General features: G+C 47.7%; 1 protein-coding gene across 2 annotated transcripts in view; it reads left to right on the top strand.

Moving 5' to 3' along the window:
• Positions 1–23,316, top strand: part of LOC116818559 (uncharacterized) — a 98,391-nt gene that overhangs the window by 56,674 nt on the left and 18,401 nt on the right. Inside the window, exons 2-3 of one of the 2 annotated variants that reach the window (XM_075069883.1) lie at positions 2,469–2,551; positions 5,144–5,270. In XM_075069883.1, coding sequence (XP_074925984.1) covers positions 2,528–2,551; positions 5,144–5,270 — 151 coding nt within the window. In that variant the 5' untranslated portion in view covers positions 2,469–2,527. Of the gene's footprint in view, positions 1–2,413; positions 2,552–5,143; positions 5,271–23,316 lie in introns of those variants that run through there. The other variant, XM_032769562.2, reaches the window with a different exon arrangement.

Raw genomic sequence — 23,316 nt, 5'->3', positions numbered from 1 at the left:
TCAAAAGAATAAGAGATCTTGATTCCAGGACTCATTTTCAAGCTCTGGGAATTTTATTGGCCCATTTTCTAGGAATTTTGCTACCTCCTCTTTCAAAGCAATGAAATGCTGGAGCACTCTTCCTCAACTCAACCACCTCACTTCCATATGGTAGATTACGTTGCTGCACTCGGTGTCTAGCCCATCAAGAAAGGCTCAAAATGTCCTATGTTTTAATCCTCTAGAACAAATGTAGTTTGCAGTGGAAACTACCACTGACATTACATGCTCAAATTTTAAGACTTTGCTACACAAAACCTGCTGATGTATAATGCAGTGATGTTTGGTTATTTGTTTCCCGATAAATTCTTCAAGAAGAGTAACTGCTCCAACATTTTTTCCATACATAGCTGGAGTACCATCAGTACAAATGGCCACCAAGTTTGTGAAATCTAATCCTGACTTATCATTCATGCACTTTATCACTTCACTGGAGATTTCTTTTCCGGTTGTGCGACCCGTCATAGAGTACATGCCAACAAGTTCTTCAGTAATTTCAAAGTTTTTATCAATACCTCTAATAAAAATAAGAAGTTAGGTGGTGTCTTTTAAATCGGTGCTTTCATCCATAGCTAGGGATTAAAAGCAGAATTCACTGACTCTCTGCTTTAACTGATCACTTAGATTGATAGAAATATCAGCTATTCGTCTCTGTACAGTCATGCATGATAGACGGACATTCTCAAATATTCCCTTCTTTTCTGGACATAACTCAGATACAGCAATCAACATACACTTTTAAAAAAACTCGCCTTCTGTGAAGCATTTCCCAGCAGCAGCAATTTCCTTATCCACACCCCTGCCCCCAAGCAACCCCCCGGGACTCCCATGCCCCATCCAACCACTCCCCGCCCCGACAGCACCCCCAAACTCCTGACCCGTCCAACCCTCCCCACACTCCCTGACATGCCCCCCAGAACTCCTGACCCATCCGGCCCTCTCCTTGTCCCCTGACTGCTCCGATCCCTGTCCACAGACACCCCCTGACAGCCCCCCCAGAGCTCCCGACCCATCTAACCCTCCCCCTGCCCCCAGACAACCCCCCGGGACTCCACCACACTACTCCAGCCGCTGGCTCTATGTGGATCCAATCAAACAAGCTGCTGAGCCCAAAATCCCTCCCCTGCTGCTGAGGCCGGAGGAAGGGGGGAGCGGGGGACGGACTCTGCCTGCTGGAGACCAATGGGAGCAGCTAAATTAGGCCCAGGTGCCCAATCAGCCACGCTGCATGTTGTATGAGAGGAAGGGAGGGGAAGGGAGGAAAAATCCCGCACAGCTGCAGCGACCCTGGGCGAACCCGACAGCCCCACTGCGCTGCTTGCCTTCTGGCCACACAGTGAGTCCATGCGGGCAGTATGTTGTGCAGGTCTGATCTAGGTCGATTTTTCCTTTTCTGTCAAATTATTGATAGTTTCTCCATTCAGCTTTTGCTCCATCTTCTCCAGTGTCAATTTAAACTCTCCTCAGATGTGGGGTGTTTCCTACCCCTTGTATCTGCAGTGCTTTGTCCTTGTTTGGTAGGAATTGTTGCCCTGAGCCATTCCCCAGATTGGCCATTCTCTACTGGCAACGGGGCATGGAAGGGGCACATGAGGGGGAGCGAGAAGCAAATCTCCCACGTGGAGACTGCCCAGCCCCAGGTTACCCAGTCCCAGCTGCTCCCCCACACCATAACCCAACTCTGCTCCCCCCATCCCCACTGCCAGTCATCCCCTGCTGCTACCCCCTCCCACTGCCAGGGAACCTCCCAGCTCCATCTCCCTTTTTTTTCCCCCCTTCAAGCTGCCAGGCTAGGGCATGTGAATGGTAGATGGGGTAGAGAACTATCCTTTTCTGTGTGTTTATTGAACATCCATATTCACTGACAACTTCATTAATGCGGCGCTAAGGGTGCCCAGTGCTGTCTTGAGCCCTTCCAGCACGTCGAGTTCAGCAAAACTCAAACTTCTCAAATGTAGGAAATCCAAAGTTATATCGGTCTGGTGTAGACATAAGTGTTTCTCATGGCTTGGCTACATTAGAAATTTCAAAGCGCTGCCCCTGCAGTGCTGTGGGAGCGCTGCCGCGGCAGCACTTTGAAGTGTGAGTGTAGTCAGAGCCGCAGCACTGGGAGAGAGCTCTCCCAGCGCTGCTTGTAAACCACATCCCTTACAGGTGTAGAGTGCAGCGCTGGGAGCCGTGCTCCCAGCGCTGCCGCCCTGATTACACTGACACTTTACAGGGCTGCATCTTGCAGCGCTCAGGGGGGTGTTTTTTCACACCCCAGAGCGCGAAAGTTGCAGCGCTGTAAAGTGCCAATGTAGCCAAGCCCCCAGTGCAACAGAACTTAGAATGTCTGTTTGCAGGGAGAATGCCTGGAATGAATGGAGAATGTGGAATGGACAAAACTCCTTCTGAAGTTTCACCAATTGCCCTTCTCACTCTGACAGGCTGCAGAATAACATCCACATTTTGCTCCGGATCGTCCCATCCTCCTAGGGGAAAGGAAATGGCATCAGTGGAGCCAGCTCAGGTAAGGGATTGTCTGGGAGCTGGTGGTGGGTTCTAGCAGGAAGGAGAGGGGCAGTAAATGCACAGGAGAATGGGAGCAGCTGGAGGTGGGAGGAAAGGGGCAGGAAATAGACAATGTGGACAAAGGGAGGGGACAGGATGTGACCATCCTGCTGGAACTAGTTGACTCGGGCTTGTTTTTGAGGTACAGGCTCATGGGGGTTGGGAGTGGGACTTCCCCTGTTTGTGGAACAGGAAATAACCCCCCTGGCCAGAACTGGGAAAACTTCCCAAACTCCCAGTGCTGGAGCCTGAACCTACCGATACACTTTGTTATATGCTGCTCCCCCAATCTTTGTGTCATCTGCAAACTTTATCAATGACAATTTTATGTTCTCTTCCGGGTCATTGATAAAAATGTTAAATAGCACAGGGCCAAGAATTGATCCTTGTGAGATCCCACTAGACACAGACCTACTCAACCATGGTTCCCCACTTAGTTACATTTTGAGACCTGTCAGTTAGCGACTTTTTAATATGTGTCATGTGTGCAATGTTAATTTTGAATTGTTCTGTACCAAGATCATTCTGTACCAAGTCAAGTACCTTACAGATGTCTACATATATTACATCAGTGCTATTACCTTTATCAACCAAACTTCTAGTCTCATCCAAAAAAATATGCAGTTACTTTGCTAGGATCTAAACCTGTGTTGATTGTTTTTAATTGTATTTTACCCTCCTTCAATCTTTTATCAGTACAATTATCAGGTGCTCCATTATCTTGCCTGATACCAATGTCGGATGGACAGTCCTATAATTACCTGGTCATCCCCTTTTCACATTCTAAATATTGGCACAAAACTATCTTTATTCCATTCTACTGGAGTTTTCCCAGTGTTCCAAGACCCATTGAAAATCAACAGCAATGACCCAGTGAGCTCCTCAGCCATTTCTTTCAAAACTCCTGGATGCAAGTTATCTGGACCTGCTGATTTTAAAAATGTCTAACTTTAGTTGCTGCTCTTTAACATCCCCATGCGTTGTTACTGGAATATAAAGAGTGTCATTATCATCTGTTTGTTTTTTTCCCCGGTAAAGAACAAATGTATTCACTGAGCACTTTTGCCTTCTCTCTGTTATTACTGATAATTCTATCGTAGTAATGGACTAATGCCATTGTTAGGATACTTTGTTGTTAATATACTTCAAAAAATCCTTTGTATTGCCCTTAACTCAGCTGGCCGTAGATTTCCCCCTTTGTCCTTTTGCTTCTCTTGTGAATTTTCTACAATTCCAAGCTGCTGACCTGTCCTTTACTGTTGACTTCCCCTTTCCTCCATTAGCTCTCTGTTGTGTTTTGATGTTTAGGGTTTTGGGATTCCTACCGGGGGCTGTCCCTGGACCCTGCTGGGGTTCCATCTCCTGTACCAGCCCCTGGCTAGTAGGTGTGTGATAAATGTGAAGGCCCTGCTGACAGGCGGAAGGACCTCTCTCTTTCTACCCTCACCTGGGTGCCTTCTGGCTGCTCTGAGTGGGACAGGGATTGGAGTCTGCTACTGTATCCCCTTCCCAGAGCATTCATAGAATCATAGGTTTGGAAGAGACCTTGGGAGGTCATATAGTCCAACCCCCTGCTCAGGACCAACAGCAACTAAATCATCCCAGCCAGGGCTGTGTCAAGCCTGACCTTAGGAGTTTTTAAGGATGGAGATTCCACCACCTCCCTAGGTAACCCATTCTAGTGCTTCACCACCCTCCTAGTGAAATAGTGTTGCCTAATATCCAACCTAGACCTCCCCCACTGCAACTTGAGACCATTGCTCCTTGTTCTGTCATCACTGAGAACCACTGAGCTCTATCCTCTTTGGAACCCCTCTTCAGGTAGTTGAAGGCTGCTGTCAAATCATAGAATATCAGGGTTGGAAGGGACCTCAGGAGGTCATCTAGTCCAACCCCCTGCTCAATGCAGGACCAATCCCTAGAAAGATTTTTACCCCAATTCCCTAAATGGCCCCCTCAAGGATTGAACTCACAACCCTGGGTTTAGCAGGCCAATGCTCAAACCACTGAGCTATCCCTCGCCCCCTTCTCTTCTGCAGACTAAGTAACCCCAGTTCCCTCAGCCTCTCCTCATAAGTCATGTGCCCCAGCCCCCTAAACTTTTTCATTCCTCTTTCCTTGAACTCTTTCCAATCTGTCCACATCCCTTCTGTAGTGGGGGGATACAAGACTCCAGGTGTGGCCTCACCAGTGCTGAATAGAGGGGAATAATTACTTCCCTCGATCTGCTGGCAATGCTCTTACTAATACAGCCCAATATCCCGTTGGCCTTCTTGGCAACAAGGGCACACTGCTGACTCATATCCAGCTTCTCGTCCACTGTAATCCCCAGATCCTTTTCTGCAGAACTGCTGCTTAGCCAGTCGGTCCCCAGCTTGTAACGGTGCCTGGGATTCTTCCTTCCTAAGTGCAGGACCCTGCACTTGTCCTTGTTGAACCTCAGATTTCTTTCTATTCATTCATTTATGTATTTTATTAGCCCTGCTCTCCTGTGAATACTGGTGTTGTCACTGGGCAGCAGGTACTGAGTGTGCGACTCTTGTTCTTTCAGGGGCCAGTGACCTTCGAGGAGCTGGCTGTGTACTTCACGGAGGGGGAATGGGCTCTGCTAGACCCTGCTCAGAGAGCCCTCTACAGGGAGGTCATGCAGGAGAACTATGCCACTGTGGCCTCACTGGGTAAGGATTCCTGTTCCCTGGTTATTAGAAGCTGTGGGGTCTCTACAGAACCCGAGGAGTAGTAACTCTAGGCCTTTACTCAGCCTGTAATTTTTGACAGGTTTCCATTCCCCACTTTTTGCCTTATGTCCTTCCCCGGTGTCATTTCTGGATGTGTGTATATTTGATGTCTTCCATTTAAAAAAAATACGATTTATAAAATTTAGTTTAATTTATCCTCATTGGATGCATTAAAGCTAGTGAATAAATAGAGCTTTCACCTCTTTCCTCATTTGAAGGGGACTCTGTGCAACTGGTACAATTCTTGATACAGTCCAGTAAACAGGGGAACTATGTGGTGCACAGACGGCGTGACAGTCAGATGAGCCCATCTTTTGATAGGTGAGCGTAGAAAGTTCCTGCTCAGGAGTCCATGGGTGAAAGGGAAACGGAGCAGTGGGAGAGGAGGAGAAGGGGAGGAGAGATTGCTGGGGTGCCAGCAGGTGGGGAAGGCTGAGAGCAGTGGGAGGAAGGGAAGGGGAGTGTGGAGGATCAGGGCTTAGGAGGAGCAGGGAGGGATGGGACAGCGAGAGAGGAGAAGAGAATACAAGGAATGGGTGCTCTCAAGGCACCAGCAGCTGGGGAGGGCTGAGAGCTGTGGGAGGAAGGGAAGGGTAGTGTGGAGGAAGGGCACCCAGGAAGGGGGCAGGGTGAGTCAGTGGGACGGAGAAGAGGTTTGTGGACTCTGTAGCTGTGGGGGATCCCAGACCTTTCACAAAGAATCCCTGCCCAGGCCTTGTTGCTAGAGCCTACGCTCCAGTTTTAGTTCTGTTCAGTTTTGCTTTATTTTACAGGGTTTTTTTACCCCAAATATTAAACTCTGGTCCTTCATCCACCACTCGCTGCCCCCCATGCAATCCCTCGTCCTGCCCCGTATCTACCGACTGCAACCCTGCCCACTATTCCTGAGTCCTTGCCGCCTTCCTCCATCCCAGAGGACAACCGCTGCCCTGGCACAAATGTGGTGTTTGTCAGTGATGTCACAGGGTGGTAGTGAGAGCTCTGGGGACTTGCCAGGTGTTTTCTCTTCCCCACCCCCATCTCCAGCAGCCATGATCTGCCTTCCCTCCAGGCTTTTTGGATCTTTTAGTCGGTCCCTTCCGAGACCACGTGGCCCAGTTCTTGTTTTCCACATTCTCCTTTTCAGAGAAATTAGAGTCTGTTGTTCCTGAATTATAGTGTCTAATTCCCCAGCCTCCCCCAGAAATGGGGGGGTGTGTGTGTTTTAATACGCCCTAATTCTCTGAAAATTGCTTATCTGACGTCACAGGTCTGGGGGAAGCTACACCTTTGACCCCCTCCAGAGTCTGCTCAAGGAAGGCCCTCTCAGGTACCAGGCCTCCAGCCATCACCTCTCTGTGGGCAGGGACATAGGAGTCACTGCATCTCGAACAAGGTCTGAGGCTTGCAGTCCCCTCACCCTTCATTGTGTTCACTGGCCTAAAGTCCAGCCCCTGAGCTTTGCTTCTCTCCAAGGGCTGTGACCAGCGTGTGTGTTGACGGATGTGGGAATTTTGGTAACATTTCTGTTATTCCAGTACATCCCTCGGCTGCCCTCTGTTGTTTTGGTGTGTAGCTCAGCTCTGAGTGTGAAGAAGCTGTGGCAGGGTGATACAAATGGCTCATGCAGACACTGACTACTAACCCATATCAGTGGAAGACCTTACAGAGTCCACAATAACCCCCAGGACTGAACACTTGACACCTCTCAATGAGAGGTTCCAGCTTGTCTGGGCAGAGCGCACGTGAACTCAGCGTGTTCTGAGCAGCAGGAAGAAGTGGGCTCCCAGAAACAGGGAGCTTTCCTGGAACTAAGACAAAGGGACAGACACGGGGAAAGGACTCCCAGTGGGTTCCTACAGCAGTGTGGCTCAAGGCTTTGTCCAGTATGGATTGTGTCTTAACATTTACTTCTCCGTGCTAACCTAAGGACGTGCCCATGCTGCGTTCCAGTTGACTAATAAACCCTGCTCTTTTTGAAAAGGCTGCTGGGTATCACTGCAGATACTTGCTGGGCGCATTAATCCCTGAAGAGTGTTACAGTCTCTGACCAGGAGTCTATCTCAGCTGGACTTGCTGGGCACAACTCACTGTGTGAGGCAGGAGAGCTGGAGCCCAGAGGCTCAGTCTCGGAGGCACTGAGGCTGCATGACCTACTCTGAGGGAAGAGTAGGACCCTTGGGGATTTGGTGCACTGAAGGGGAGTTCCTCTAGGGACTGTTTTAAAAGCTGAGGTATAGGACAGACCTGGAGGATCCATGATAGTTGGTGGCAGCTGGTGGGATTCTGAATGCAACAGGAGGATTTTGCAATAAGTGATTTGCAGCAGTAAAAAAAGACTAGTCAAAGCAAAGAGGAAGAAAATGGAGTATATCCACCTCCCTAAGAAGAACATCACAGAGCTGTGCAGTGGGAGAGCGTTCAGTGTTGGGCAGTTACACAAGGCCCAGCCGAGTGCATGGCTGGAGAAGGATGATGGGATCAAGAATTAGGGTCCAAAGCCAGGTGGGATTTTGAGAGAGTCCCAGGACCACAGAGGCACCTGCAGCAGCAGCAGGGGGGCATCCTGACGATCCGATTCCCCCTTTGCTAGAGTTGAAGCAGTGGGAGTTGGAGCGGAAAGCAAAGGAGGAACAGACTAGCAGACTGTGAAAGGCAGCGAGCTGATCAAGAGAAAAGGGTAAACATGAGGAGAAGCAGAGGAAAAACCGGGAAGAGCACTGATAGCATGAAGTGGGAATGGAGAAGCAAGAAGTCCCTTAGGGGGGAAAGTGGGGAGGGATCACAGGAAGCCAGTTCCCTAGGAGCCCAGATACGAAATGGTTGGCCTAGCTTAATGGGCGGGGGTGGGGGGACGCAGTATAGATGCCTACCTCACTGCCTTTGAGAAGGCTTGTGACTGGAACCAGCTTGATCCTGCAGACCGTCTTCTCTGTGATCCCTCCTACTCGGTGCCAAAGCGATAAAGGTGTATAGCCAGGTGGGTGGAGTTGATACTGGAAACTATGAACAGGGCTCTGCTGCATGAGCTTGAATTGATGTGTGGCTCATAGAAAAAGGTTTTGGGATATGCAAAGACCCAGGGTTCATTGTGTATGGAAACTGCTGCCCTGGTGGTGAAATATCTCTGCAAAGCAGGTAAAGAGGCAGGTGTCACTATGCTGGAAAGTTTTTATGACCTGGTGAGGTTAGAGCAACTCTGTGAGATGTCTCCATGAGCTTCAAATGTGGGTAGTGGACAAGAATCCTGAGGATCCATGTAGCACATTCCAGGTGGCAGATGAGTTTGTGGACGGTAGGACCCACAGTGAAGAAAACCAAAGGGTGACTGGACCAAGTTGGGGACCCAAAAGGGCAGGGGGGACTACACAGGGGCACCCCAGAAGTGGGATTCAAGTAAATTGCCTATTACTCGTGGTTTCAGTGTGGGTAGACCAGCTCCAGGGGATCCTGAAAACCTGACATGTGGCATCTGTAGGAAAATTGGGCCTACATAGGTGGTCTGCTCAAGGCTGGAGAAGATGGGGTGTGTCCGGGCCTGAAGGGTTTATCCATCCTGTGTCCAGCCAAGAAGGCTGCCTGTAGCTCAGCCTCATCTAGTGAGCTATGTGACTGAACTTCCGGAGGAAAGCAGTCTCACAGCCATCTCCTCTGGGCTAAAGGGTGAGCTGGAGGATGAGCTCCCTCCCCAGGCACTGGGCACGTGTCCGGTGTGCTCAGACTCGTCATCCCCACCAGGAGTGGAAGGTGGTTACTGGGGGGACATTACTTGGGTGGAGAGATGCTGGGAATGAGAGACCCCTTGTCAAACCCTGTATGGTAAAAACCTCACTGAATGCTGAAAGGATGCACAGCCTGGTGCAAGAGGCCAAAGGTGAAGCCATTTGCCCTACTTGTGGCTCATGTCCCTGTCCAAACACAGGAAGGAGCCATGGGCTAGCTAGGAGTGGGTTCTCCAGGATCTCACTGTGACGCTGTCGGGGTTCCCAAGGTGTCTGGGGTGAATCACTACCAGCTGTATGCAGTGTGAGAGATCCTTGGCTGTGCCCACCGGGAGAAGTTCTCCCAAACCTGCCGGGTTGCCGGCAGCACAAGCACACCACTGTGCTCTACGAGTTCCCTCTCCAAGCTAGCAGTTAATGCACCCACCTTGTTACACTGAAGTGCCCACTCCCTTGTCTTCTGGGCACCCCACTATGTACAGTGATTTGCTGCCTCGATAGGAAGCAGTGCACCCCGGGATCGCCAGCCTCCCCTCTGCTTAACACATCCTTTGTTGCTTCTTACGAAAGAGTCCTGTGGCACCTTATAGACTAACAAACATATTGGAGCATAAGCTTTCTTGGGTGAATACCCACTTCGTCAGACGCATGTGGTGAAATTTCCAGAGGCAGGTATAAATATGCAAGCCAGAATCAGTCTGGAGATAATGAGATCAGTTCAATCAGGGAGGATGAGGCCCTCTTCTAGCAGTTGAGGTGTGAAAACCAAGGGAAGAGAAACTGCTTTTGTAGTTGGCTAGCCATTCACAGTCTTTGTTTAATCCTGAGCTGATGGTGTCAGATTTGCAAATGAACTGAAGTTCAGCAATTTCTCTTGGGGATGGCTACACTTACATTTTTGCAGCGCTGGTAGTTACAGCTGTGGTCGTACAGCTGCGTAGGGCCAGCGCTGCAGTGTGTCCACACTGACAGCGACCAGTGCTGCAGTGTGTCCACATTTGCAGCATTTGCAGCGTTGTTGGGAGTGGTGCATTGTGGGCAGCTATCCCACAGAGCACCTCGTCCCATTTTGGCACTGTGGGTTGTGGGAAGGGGACAGAAGGGTGCGGGTCATTCCGCTTCCTGTTCCAACGACCCGTGCTGCATCGCTCCCTTTTCAGCCGTTTGGTGCCATTGTGAGTCTGCCGTGTGATTTCAGTAAGAAATGGAGCCCGAGCTGCTGAGGACTTTGCTGATGAATGTTGCCAGCACATCACGTCTGGCAGTTGAGCTATTCCTTATGCTCCAAGTGACAGTGAGGAGAGCTCAGATGATGAAATAGATTCGGCTGACGCGCCTGACACTAAATTGCTTGTGGCAGTAACGGACGCGTGCTCAGCACCGTGGAACGCCGCCTTTGGGCTCGGGAAACAAGCACTGAGTGGTGGGATCACATCGTCATGCAAGTCTGGGATGACGAGCAGTGGCTGCAGAACTTTTGGATGAGAAAAGCCACTTTCATGGGATGGGACTGTGTGCTGAGCTCGCCCCAACCCTGCAGCGCAAGGACACGAGACTGAGAGCTGCCCTGTCAGTGGAGAAGCGGGTGGCTATTGCAGTCTGGAAGCTGGCAACTCCAGACAGCTACCGATCGGTCGCAAACCAGTTTGGAGTGGGAAAGTCGAGCCGTTGGAATAGTGGTGATGCAAGTTTGCAGGGCCATTAATCGCATCCTGCTAAGAAGAACCGTGACTCTGGGGAATGTGCAGGACATTCTGGATGGCTTTGCACAAATGGGTTTCCCTAACTGTGGAGGGCAATAGATGGGACGCATATTCCTATTCTGGCACCACACCCACCTGGCATCCGAGTACATTAATCGGAAGGGGTATTTCTCTATGGTTCTCCAGGCGCTTGTGGATCACCGTGGGCGTTTCACTGACATTTACACAGGATGGCCTGGAAAGGTGCATGATGCACGCATCTTCGGAACAGTGGCATGTTCAGGAAGCTGCAGGCAGGGACTTTTTTCCCAGACAGGAAGATCACAGTGGGGGACGTCGAAATGCCCATTGTGATCCTTGGAGACCCCGCTTACCCGTTAATGCCTTGGCTCATGAAACCGTATACAGGGAAGCTTGACAGGAGCAAGGACCAGTTCAACTACAGGCTGAGCCGGTGCAGAATGACTGTGGAGTGTGCTTTTGGCCCGTTTAAAGGGGAGATGGAGAAGTCTCTACGGGAAGCTAGACGTGGGGGAAAGCAGCATCCCAGCGATTATAACCGCGTGCTGTATCCTCCATAATATTTGTGAAGGGAAGGGTGAAACCTTCAGTGACGAATGGACCTCCGAGGTTCAACGCCTGGAGGCTGAATTTGCACAGCCAGAGAGCAGGGCTACTAGAGAGGCCCAGCACAGTGCTTCAAGGATTAGGGATGCCTTAAAGGAGCAATTTGAGGCTGAAAGCCAACAGTAATGTTGGGTGCCTTCCACAGGAGTGAAGTGCAGTGGTTGCAATGATTTGCAGTGCCTATTTTTCACTTGTGGTACAGTATGTTACACTTTCTGTAATAATAAAAACTGTTTTAAAAGACAAGAAATCCTTTATTAAAAATACAGTACATAAAACGGGCAGGGGGGTAGGGTGATGAGCAGTAAAGTCAGAGGTTTGAATATGTCCTTCCTTGAGTGCTGTGCAATGCCTGCTGCACTTCAGGATTAATATGCTGCATGGTGATGGGGTTGAGTGCATAGGGTAAGGGTCGTAGTTCTCAGGGCTGTTAGGTGAACGTATGGGTGTTGGGGGCAGCTGGTGGTGGTAAGAACCAGGATGCTGGAGAAGGGTGTTTTGAGGAAACAGTGGGGCACAATGGGTTGAGCTTTGGGATGGGGGGAGGAAGGCACGGTAGTGCTCTGCCTGCATGGCTAGCATTGACTGCATGAGGTCTGTGTGGCGTTTCCAGGATGCTTAGCAGCCGATTGTGCTTCTCTTGGTAGCCAATTCCTTTCTCTTGGCAGCCTTTTCCTTTCTCTTGGTAGCCTGTTCCTTTTTCCTGCTTTCATTTTCCCTCCAGTCCTGCAACTTTTATTATCTGTGGAATACAGATTCATAACTGCTTTCACCAGCTCCTCCTTACTCTTCCTTGGTTTTTTTCTTAAGTTCGTAGTTTTTCAGAAGTCTGCGCTGATGGAGCAGTATCCAAGGTCACTTTAAAAAAAACACAGAGAGATAAACTTTTACTACAGAGCCTGTATTGTTTAATTGTTTTTTAAGACTATTTGTAGCATCATTTACACATTGCGAGCATAGCACAGAGAGGCCACAGCTGCAGAGAGAAATGGTGAGTTTCCCCACATCTGCCACAGCAGGTACTCCTGGGAGCCATCTTGCACACGCGGCTCACCTGGGAAGGGGGCTGCTTGACTCTGGGATCACTGGGGTTTCTGTGACTTGGGGAAAGCAAAGAGCAGCTACAGGGAAATAGCACTGAACCCTACACCCACATCTGCCACAGCAGGTACTCCTCAGAGCCATCTTGCACACGCGGCTCACCTGGGAAGGGGGGCTGCTTGACTCTGGATCATGGGTTTCTGTGACTTGGGGAAAGCAAAGAGCAGCAGCTAGAGGGAAATAGCACTTAACAGTATCCCTGCATTTTCCACAGAATTTTATCCTCCCGATATCTCGCTGCTCCGGGTCACCTGGGAAGAGCGGGAGGATATCTTCTACAGCTATGTGAGATTCTGCCTATGTGGATTCTGCGCTTGGTCCCTACGCAGCTTGCCTGTGTGCAGCAATGGTCCCCCACCCTCACGGCACAATGGCGCGGACGTGCGTTAGCCTGACTGGGACAAGGACCACGGTGGCTCTCCTATAAACTTGCGGAAGCGCATTGCACACGCTCTGGCTGAAACTTTTGAAGAGATTACAGAGGCATTACCGCGACGTGATAGACCAAATCAATGGGCTATTCCACATCTAGGCATGCTTGCAGGCAGCCATAGCTCCCCTCCTCCCAAAACATTTTCATCCTTACAATAAAAGCTTCTTACCGGGAACAGGCTCCTCTGCTGGTTCCTCACTACCAAGTTCCAGCGGGTGCAACTGGCTAGCTTCTTCCTGGCTGGAAAATAGCTCCTGGCTGCATGACTCCTTGGAGTCTCCCAACACCTCAGTAGCCTCCCTCTCGGGTTCCTCTACACCCTCCCCCTCCTCTCCCGGCTCTGAACTGTCCATCATGATCCTCGGATTGGCAGTGGGGTCACATCCAAGTATCGTATTCAGCTCCTTGTAAAAATGGCAGGTCGTGGGGGCAGCACCTGAGCAGCGGTTTCCCTCACGTGCTTTGCAGTAGGCACTCCGCAGCTCCTTTACCTTAACCCTGCACTGCACCACGTCCCGGTCATAGCGCCTGTATTGCTTTGACTTTGATATCTGGCCGTAGGTATCATAATTTCTTTGGCTGGAGCACAGCTGTGCCTGCACAGCTTCCTCACCCCAAACACTGATGAGATCCTGCAGCTCGGGAGTGCTCCATGTTGGGGCTCGTTTGGGGCGTGGAGGCATGGTCACTGATTGATTGATTGATTGCACTCCACGCCTCGCTGAGCAAACAGGAAGGGGATTTTTAAAATTCCCGGGGCATTTAAAGGGCGGGTCACCTGAGCCCAGGGCAGTGGAGTGCGAAACGATGACCAGAGAGGCTGAAAAGGTATGCTGGGATACCTCCTAATACCCTGGAGGCCAATTACAGCGCTGGTGAGTGTCCATACCTGATGACCAACACTGCATCACCAGCGCTGGATTCGCTACACCCGTAGCAGACCAAGAGTACAGCCAGCGCTGCAGACAGGGAGTTGCAGCGCTGGCTGAGCTTTGTAAGTGTAGACACCGAGTAAGTTGCAGCGCTGTAACCCCCTCACCAGCGCTGCAACTTGCAAGTGTAGCCAAGGCCCAGAGTGGTATCTGTGCAAGAAAAGGCCTCTGAGTGATCTGTGAAAAGCAAAGAGGACAGGCATAGTGAGTGCTCCATCACACGTAGGGGCTTGTCTGGGATCCTGCCTTTCTCCATGTGAATAAATAACATGACAGGTGAGATGCTGTAAAAGTTTGGCAGTCCAGAGATGGAGGAAACTTTAAAATGGCAGGTTGATGACCTTGCAGGCCTTCATGCTGTCCCACCATTTGAGGAAGAGAGTCCTTGCACACGTGTCAGGCTGAGGAACTAAAAAGCATGTAGGAATATATAAGAAAGGAATCCCTGATGCAGCAACAGCTATTACAAAGTGTGATGAGTCCTGTGGTGGGATCAGCAGCTGGGCATAGGGGATTGGCCTCTGCAAGATGGACCCCACAGTTGACCCCAATGGATATTTGGTCTCATTTGGGATGGTGGCTATGGGGACAGAATGGGATAACGAAATATGGGCCTTATGGCTAGGTCCCTGTTGAACAGGGGAAGCTCAGGCAGCCTACCTGGCACTCAGTGATGAGCGGGAAAGGAACTACGAAGTGGTTCAGGCAGCTGTATTAGTCTGGGTGGGCCTCTTGGCAGAAAAGTACTGGCAAAAAATGTCAAGCTGCAGGATGGACAGGAGGATTATGACCCTGGGCATTTGGCCAAAACTGACAGACTGGGCCACTCATTGGCTAAGGCCAGACACCCAACATATGGCCAACATTATGGACACTCATTCTTGAACCGTTCCTTCAAACTCTGCCAGACAGGAGCCCATTATAGGTTAGGCGGCATCAAACAGTCACCCTGGATGCAACAGTTAATTAACAGAGTTTGCAGAGGCAGACATTCCCAGAAGGAGTTGGTAGTTTAAGAGTCTGGATCCAGGGAGGAAGATCAGAGAAGCTACATCGAGAAAGGGTGCTGAGAAAAAGAGGGCAGAGGCTGGAGAAACGGTGGGGTCTCGGGTGATAATGTGTTACAAGTGTGAGGGACCAGGACATATGAATAGAGACTGCCCGTGTATGGAGCGTGGGTTTACAGAATTCTGTGGTTGGGCTGGGACTCCTGGGCAGGGAGGAAGAAGGAAGTTACTGACCATTTCGATAACATTGGGAAGGAGCTATCAAAGGGATCTGGTAGACATTGCCTCAGCCTTTTTACTAATCAGGCATGAGTTGGTGAAACCCCACTGAACAGTGAGGCTCAAATATAGAAATGGGGGTAAGAAACTGCCCTGTGGCACAGGTGCCCCTGGAATTTCAGGGAAAGTTTAAATGGAAGCCAGTTGGGGTAGTGGATGGGTTACCCCATCTCCTTGTGTTAGGCACAGTCTGGAACCCCTTCCCATTAGGGATTCAAAGGGGCATCTGGAAACCCTGGAGAGAAGGAATGACATGGTTAAGGGAAAGAGCCATTAAGCACAGAAAGGTCAGAAAAGATCACACAGGAGAACACAAGCCAGAGAGAAAATAAAGAAAGAAAGAGGAATTCCCCAAGAGATGAAGGAGGAAGAAGAAAAGGAAATAGCTGCAGGGGATAAAGTTAACCCAAGCTCGTTAAAAACGATTGAGCCGGTATTGGAACTGCTGCCTCTGAATTGCCAAGGAAGGGGACCCCCAGGAGCAGCTCAGAAGGCTTGCAGAAGAAGAGACAATGTATAGAGACCATGAGAAGGAGGGACACCAGCAAACTCCCCCCACAAAACAAAGGGGTTGAGAATGAGGTGTGTGTATCATTCCCCTCTCCCCACCACCCCAGTGTGAGGACTTGTGGGTTGAAGTGAAATTATGAGACATCCTCTGCCCACCACATATGACTTTAGTGGGTGGAGAATGGATGGGCCCTGCAAAGGGATCCTAGATAAGTGAACAGGAAAGAGTTTGGGTAACCCACAGCACAAAAGCAGTGGTGACAGACAACAGGAATGTAATGCAAACACACACCCAAAAGACCTACTTGGTAGGAGATGGGGAGAAACTGGTGGACAGGATTGTGACCTCTGTGAGGAAGCAGTTTGAAATCGGCTGAATACCAAGACCCTGAAGAAAGCTGACTCTGTAGTCTTGGTAACTGGGATGCTTACCTTGCTCCTGCCCTGAAGGGCTTAAAATAGCCCTGGGAGAGGCCTGTGGCAAGGAAAGCAGATATTAGGCTGATTGAGGTGTGGTCCAGCTGCAGCTGCTTCCCCAATCAGGCCTCAGCTGGCCCTATAAAGGAGCTCAAGCAGATAGTCTCTCTCTGTGTTCAGAGAGCAAAGGGCCTGGCTGCAGGGAGGTGAACCAGGTATATGAGTGGAGCAGGGCTGGGGAAAGGCCAAGGGAGCTGGGGAGCTCCAGCCTGGAAAGCCCTGGGCTGTGGGCTGGTAAGGCCTATTAGATACTGGGTTGCAGGGGCAGCCCTTAGGTAGCCAGAGGCAGCAGGTCCAAACCCAAACCCCTTTGCCTGTCATGAGTGCTAGTCTGCCTCAGTGAATGGGGGTAGATGAAGACTGGCCAGTCATGAAGACTGAGATGAAGTGGGGAGAGTGGTTGGGGGTTCCCCTGGGAGGGGGAGACCCAGAACTGTGGGGGTACTGCCAGGGGGCAGCACCCAGTTAAAGGGGTCCTGGGAGGGACACAGGGGACCCAGTGGTAGCGGATTACCAGCCAACAGAGGGCTGGTGAGCTAATTCCCACGGATGACCAGCTGGAGATGCTGCAGGGGTGAGTCCTGCATCATTACACTAACACCTGCAGCTGAGACCCAAGAAACAGATAAGACCATGTAACGAGTGCGATCTGCAGCTGAGAGACAGAGGAGACTTGCGGGGGGTGTGCCAGGAGAAGGATCAATTGCTCCAGGAGGTGTGGCAGCTAAAGAGGGATTTGGAAGCAATAAAGCACATTATCTGGTGGAGGCACAGCTCATGGACCTCACTGGGGGTTGGAGCAAGGTTTTTAAGGGTGGGGGGATATGTGATATAGGTGATGGGGAGGAAACCATAAGACAAAGGACAGAACCTAATTAGTTATGTGCTGTACCTGGGAGGTGATTAACTGATTGCCTGCTGGCCAGAGGAGGGGGAGCTAGATGGAAAGGGGGTCTTGGCAGTGAGGGGAGAGAGGATATTTTCTGATCCTAAAATGAAGTTCCTTTGGAAAGTGAAGAAAAGCCTAGTAGGGAGGGAAAATGGATCCAAGTAGAAAAGAAAAATAAAATAGATGCAGATTCAGATAATGATACCAGCAAAAAAGGAAAGCTGAGGAAGGAACTAACCTGAACTGTTATAACTAAGATTCTCTCGCCAAAGCAATGAGAGCAGGTGACGTTAAACCTGTGAAAGTAGCTGATTGGTTTATACAATGTGGATCTTTTAGCTGAATGTAAGAACAAAGAGCAGGTTGATGAACTGCTAAAAACTGCAATGCTAGGGAAAGTTAAAATAAGTTGCCAGCTACAAAAGTAGGTTCCTGGAGCGAAGGGGGGTGATGTATAGGATGCCATTGGAACTGAGCAGTGATGAGAGGAGGAAAAGCATGTGAAAAGACAGAGTATTAGGAAGTCTGTGCCTGTCTTTGGGCTTGGGGGCAATACACATCAGTAGGGGGTTGTCACCACTAGTCCTGAGTGCTCCACAATGCTTTGCTGCTGTGGCTGCCAACCTGGTTGGATCCCACAGCATATCAGGATAACAGGGAATTAAATGGCACATAAGTTAGCTAAAAACTTCAAGAAGCCTAGTACAGAAAAATATAAAAAAGGAATTGCAAAAATTTTGGACTAACCAAAAAAAAAAAGGCAGAAGGATTTTGAATTGTGCCCTAGAGTTTAGGATAACATACTTCAAGGCCTGGTTAGGAAAAATTAAATGATTTTTAGGGCTGTCAATTAATCACAGTTAACTCATGCGATTAATTCAAAAAAATTTATTGTGATAAAAAAATTATCAGTTTTAATCGCACTGTTAAACAATAGAATACCAATTGAAATTTATAAAATATTTTTGATGTTTTTCTACATTTTTATATAGTATTCTGTTGTAACTGAAATCAATGTGTATATTTATTATAAATATTTGCACTGTATAAATGATAAACAAAAGAAATAGTATTTTTCAATTCACCTCATACAAGTACTGTAGTGCAATCTGTCGTGAAAATGCAACGTACAAATGTAGTTTTTTTATTTTTGAATGCAGTTATGTAACAATGTAAAACTTCAGAACCTACAAGTCCACTCAGTTCTACTTTTTCAGCCAATTGCTAAGAGACAAACAAGTTTCTTTACATTTACGAGAGATAATGCTGCCGCCTTCTTATTTATAGTGTCACCAGAAAGTGAGAACAGGATTTGCTTGGCACTTTTGTAGCTGGCATTTACTTGCCAGGTATGCTAAACAGAAGTCTTAAAAGAGCAACATTCTGATGCGGAAACTACAGAATCCGAACCATCAAAAAAGAAAAACAACCTTCTGCTGGTGGCATCTGACTCAGATAATGAAAATGAAGATGCATTGGTCCATACTGCTTTGCATTATTATTGAGCAGAAGCATGGTGGTTGAAGCATGAAGGCGAACATGAATCTTTAGTGCATCTGGCACATAAATATCTTACGATACTTCCTACAATAGTGCCATACGAACACCTTTTCTCACTTTCAGGTGACATTGTAAACAAGAAGCAGCAGCATTATCTCTTGCAAACATAAACAGACTTGTTCGTCTGAGCAATTGGCTGAACAAGAAGTAGGACAAAGTTTTACATTGTTTTATTTTTAATGCAATTTTTTTGTACATGATTTTATGTGTAAGTTGCACTTTCATGATAAAGTGCTTGCACTACAGTACTTGTATTAGGCGAATTGAAAATACTTTTTTTTAGTGCAAATATTTGTAATAAAAATAAAGTGAGCACTGTATACTTTATATTCTGTGTTGTAATTGAAATAAATGTACTTGAAAATGTAGAAAACATCCAAAAACATTTCAATAAATGGTCTTCTATTAATGTTTAACAGTGCAATTAATCACAATTAAGTTTTTAATTGCTTGACAGCCCTAATTATTTTGTTTAGAGTACTAACTAGCCACAGTGGCCTAAACATGGAAACTTTTTAGAAACACCATAATAGAGGTGTTTTTGTTTACCCCAAATAAAAAAAAAAATCTGTAAAAGCATCAAAAAAAATTGCACCATGGCTTGATAACCAAATAAGAGAGTTGGTTAGAGACAAAAAAGCCATTCTTTGAAAACTGGAAGTCAAATCCTACTGAGGAAAATAGAAAGGATCATAAACTCTGGCAAGCCAGGTTTAAGAGTAGAATTAGGCAGGCCAGAAAAGAATTAAGAGCAGCTAGCAAAAGCCACAGAAGCAAACAGTAATTTCTTTTTCAAGTACGTGAGAAGCAGGAAGCCTGCCGAACAGTGAGGTGTGGCCACTGGATAATCCAGTGTTACAGGAGCAGTCAAGGAAGAAAAAGCTGTTGCAAATAAGCTAAATGAATTCTTCACACCATTCTTCACTGCAAAAGAATGAAAAAGAGATTCCCCCACGTGACCTAGTCTTTTTAGGTGACAAATCGGAGGAACTGTCCCAGATTAAGAAGTTAGTATAGGAGGTGTTAGAACAAATTGATAAAGTAATAAGTCCCAGGAATCCAAGAGTTCAGGTGGAAATCAAATATGAACTTGCAGAACTACTCACTTTGGTATGTAACCTATTGCTATCGTGGGGTCTATTCACCACTTGTATTAGGGGTGCTCATCATGCCTGCTCTCATGTTCCCCGAGTGCCTGCATTTCCCCCAAATTGTCACAAGGTTCACTCACCACTAGGGTACCTCCTCTGGCTGCTCTGGGGATTAGCTTTTTCCAGATCCAGTACCTACTTCTGCAGCTCATTGCACACCCTGCTGCCTCTGTCTCCCACTCTCTACCACTCTGGGTGCTCTCTCTCTCTGTGGTTTGGCTTTCTAGCCAGGTCACTGTATGTTTTGCCAGCTATTGAAGTCTCTCCATGAACAATGTCTCCAGCAGTTTTCCCATCCACTGCCTGGTCTGTACTACTTCCCTAGTAGATGCTAGGAGAACCTGGGCCAGCCCTCTACTCTAGATTTCAGCTCCGGGGCCCTATAATCAGCCACCAAGGTCTGCACCTCTTAAACCTTTCTGCCATTTTCCTGAGCCTTTTGTACACCCTCTCCCACTTGTTTTCCTTGCTTCCCTCTCTAATGTGAAGAGAGTGGCTGCAGGCTCCCTCACTGCAGCCTCTTTCAGCTGCCAGCTTTCTGTTTTTTCCAGCTTCCTGCATGGTGACTTGCCTGCTTGGTGCGAAGGTTGCGGATCTCTCGAGACATCTAGATAGGCTTATGTGTAGTTGTCATAAGTAGATAGGTAAGGGTTAACTTTCTTTTACCTGTAAAGGGTGAACAAAGGGGGAACCAAACACCTGACCAGAGGACCAATCAGAGACCTGGATTTTTTTTAAAGTCTGGGAGGGAACTGGAAACTCGGGGTCTTTTTGTTTTCCTCGGCTGTGAGTAAACAGCTTTTCTTCTAACCTCCATCTTCTCTCAAATTTCTACTATCAAGTGTGAGTACAAAGGAACCAAAGTAATCGGCTGTGATGTGCTTTGATTTGTATTTACATGGGTGTTAATTTGCTGGACTGGTTTAATTGGGCTATCTTTAAATCAGGCTGGTTATTCCTATTTTCTTATAAGCCATTCCCTGGATTGAGTTTCTTAATGCAGAGTGTAAGTATATGTAAGTTCTTCTTTTTTTTTTAAAGTTTCTTTATTAAAACTTGGGGGAGTTTCTTTTCCTATTGAGGCAAAGGGGAGAAAATTTCTTGTGCCCGAGCTCTGTTACATCATGTGACAGGCTAGGGGGGAGGAAAACCCAGCTCGGTGAGGTTACTTTCTATGTCCCCAGGGCGGGAGGGGGGAAGCTGGGGGATGAGATAGGGAGACCCAGGGGGCTCTGGGTCTTGTGGGGTCCCCCAGGGATAAGTTGGGGCGACTTGAGGGCTGATAGGAGCCAGAATCCTATCTGGTGGCAGCGAGATCAGAGCCAAGCTGGTAGTGAGCTTGGGGGAATTCATTGTAAGCACCCAGATTGTGGACGCTAAGGTCCAGATTTGGGACAGACGCTTACCACGTAGTGCTGGGGAGGAGCCGGTGGTCATGGTACATGTAGGCACCAGTGACATAGGGGAGGATAGGAGAGAGATCTTGGAGGCCAAATTTAGCCTGCTAGGTAAGAGATTGAAGCCTAGGAGCTCCACGGTAGCATTCTCTGAGATGCTCCCAGTTCTATGCGCAGGGCCAGTTAGACAGGCAGAACTGCAGAGTCTCAATGCATGAATGAGATGATGGTGTAGGGAGGAGGGGTTTAGATTTATTAGGAGCTGGGGAAACTTTTGGGAAAAGGGGAGCCTATACAGGAAGGATGGGCTCCACCTAAACCAAAATGGAACTGATTGCTGGTGCTGAAAATTAAAACGGTCGTAGAGCGGTTTTTAAACTAGGGCTGGAGGAAAGTCGACAGGTGCAGAGGAGTACGTGGTTCAGACATCCCTTAGGGGAGGATCTAGTAATAGAGAATCTCTATGTCCTAGTGAGGATGAGAGGATGGAAAATGATAAAGTAGAAGTAGGGTCTGATCAGAAGCAGTCAAATAAGAGTCCCATTCAATTAAATTGTGTAATGGCAGACAGCTAAAAGGAGATAAGTTTTTAAAGTGCTTATATACCAATGCTAGAAGTCTAAATAATTAAAATGCGTGAACTAGAGTGCCTTGTATTAAATGAGATTATTGATATAATAGGCATCACAGAAACTTGGTGGAATAAGGCTAATCAATGGGATACAGTAATACCAGGGTACAAAACATCAGAAGGACAGAACAGGTCATGCTGGTCGGGGGAGTGGCATATGTGAAAGAAAGCGTCGAATTAAATGAAGTAAAAGTTGTAGATGGATCAAACTGTACCACAGAATCTTGCAGACTATAAGAATATAATGGTAGAGATATATTACTGACCACCTGGCCAGGGTGGTGATAGTGACTGTGAAATAAATGCTCAGGGAGCTTAGAGAGGCTATTAAAATAAACTCAGTAATAATAATGGGGGATTTCAATTATCCCCATATTGACTGGGTACATGTCACCTCAGGATGGGATGCAGAGAGAAAGTTTCTTGATACCTTAAATGACTGCTTCTTGGAGCAGCTGGTCCTGGAACCCATCAGAGGAGAGGCAATTCTTGATTTAGTCCTAAATGGACACAGGATCTGGTCCAAGAGGTGAATATAGCTGGACTGCTTGGTAATAGCGACTATAATACAATTAAATTTAATATCCTTGTGGCAGGAAAAACACCACAGCAGCCCAACACTGTAGCATTTAATTTCAGAAAGGGGAATTACACAAAAATTAGGAGGTTAGTTAAAGAGAAATTAAAGGGTACAGCGCCAAAAGTGAAATCTCTGCAAACTGCGTGGAAACTTTTTAAAGACACCATAATAGAGATTCAACTTAAAATATATACTCCAAATTAAAAAAAAAGAGACCATGGCTAAACAACAAAGTAAAAGGAGCAGTGAGATGCAAAAAGGCGTCCTTTAAAAAGTCGAAGTTAAATCCTAGTGAAGAAAATAGAAAGGAGGATAAACTCTGGCAAATGAAGTGTAAAGGAGATCTTGGAGTCATTCTGGATAGTTCTCAGAAAACATCCATTCAGTGTGCAGTGGCAGTCAAAAAAGTGAACAGGATGCTGGGAATAATTTAATGTAAATTTAATTATATAAATTAAATATAAATCACTGGTGTGCCCACATCTTGAATACTGTGTGGAGATGTGGTCGCCCCAACTCAAAAAAGATATACTGGCATTAGAAAAGTTTCAGAGAGGGGCAGTTAAAATGATTAGGGATAGGGAATGGCTTCCGTATGAGGAGAAATTAATAAGACTGGGAATTTTCAGGTTGGAAAAGAGACGGCTAAGGGCCGATACGACTGAGGTCTATAAAATCATGACTGGTATAGAGAAAGTAGGTAAGGAAGTGATGTTTACTACTTCTCATAACACAAGAACAAATGAAATTGGTAGGTAGCAGGTTTAAAACAAAGAAAAGGAAGTTTTCTTCACACAATGCACAGTCGAGCTGTGGAACTCCTTGCCAGAGGATGGTGTGAAGGCCACGCCCATAACAGGGTTCAAAAAAGAACTAGATAAATTCATAGAGGATAGGTCCATCAATGGCTACTAGCCAGGATAGGCAGGAATGGTGTCTCATAGACTTTAAGATCAGAAGGGACCATTATGATCATCTAGTCTGACCTGCACAATGCAGGCCACAGAA

This window comes from Chelonoidis abingdonii, chromosome 10, assembly GCF_003597395.2.
Source record: "Chelonoidis abingdonii isolate Lonesome George chromosome 10, CheloAbing_2.0, whole genome shotgun sequence".
Classification (NCBI taxonomy): Eukaryota; Metazoa; Chordata; order Testudines; family Testudinidae; genus Chelonoidis; species Chelonoidis abingdonii.
Note: the sequence above shows the minus strand (reverse complement) of the source record. Positions and strands in the feature narration are given on the sequence as shown.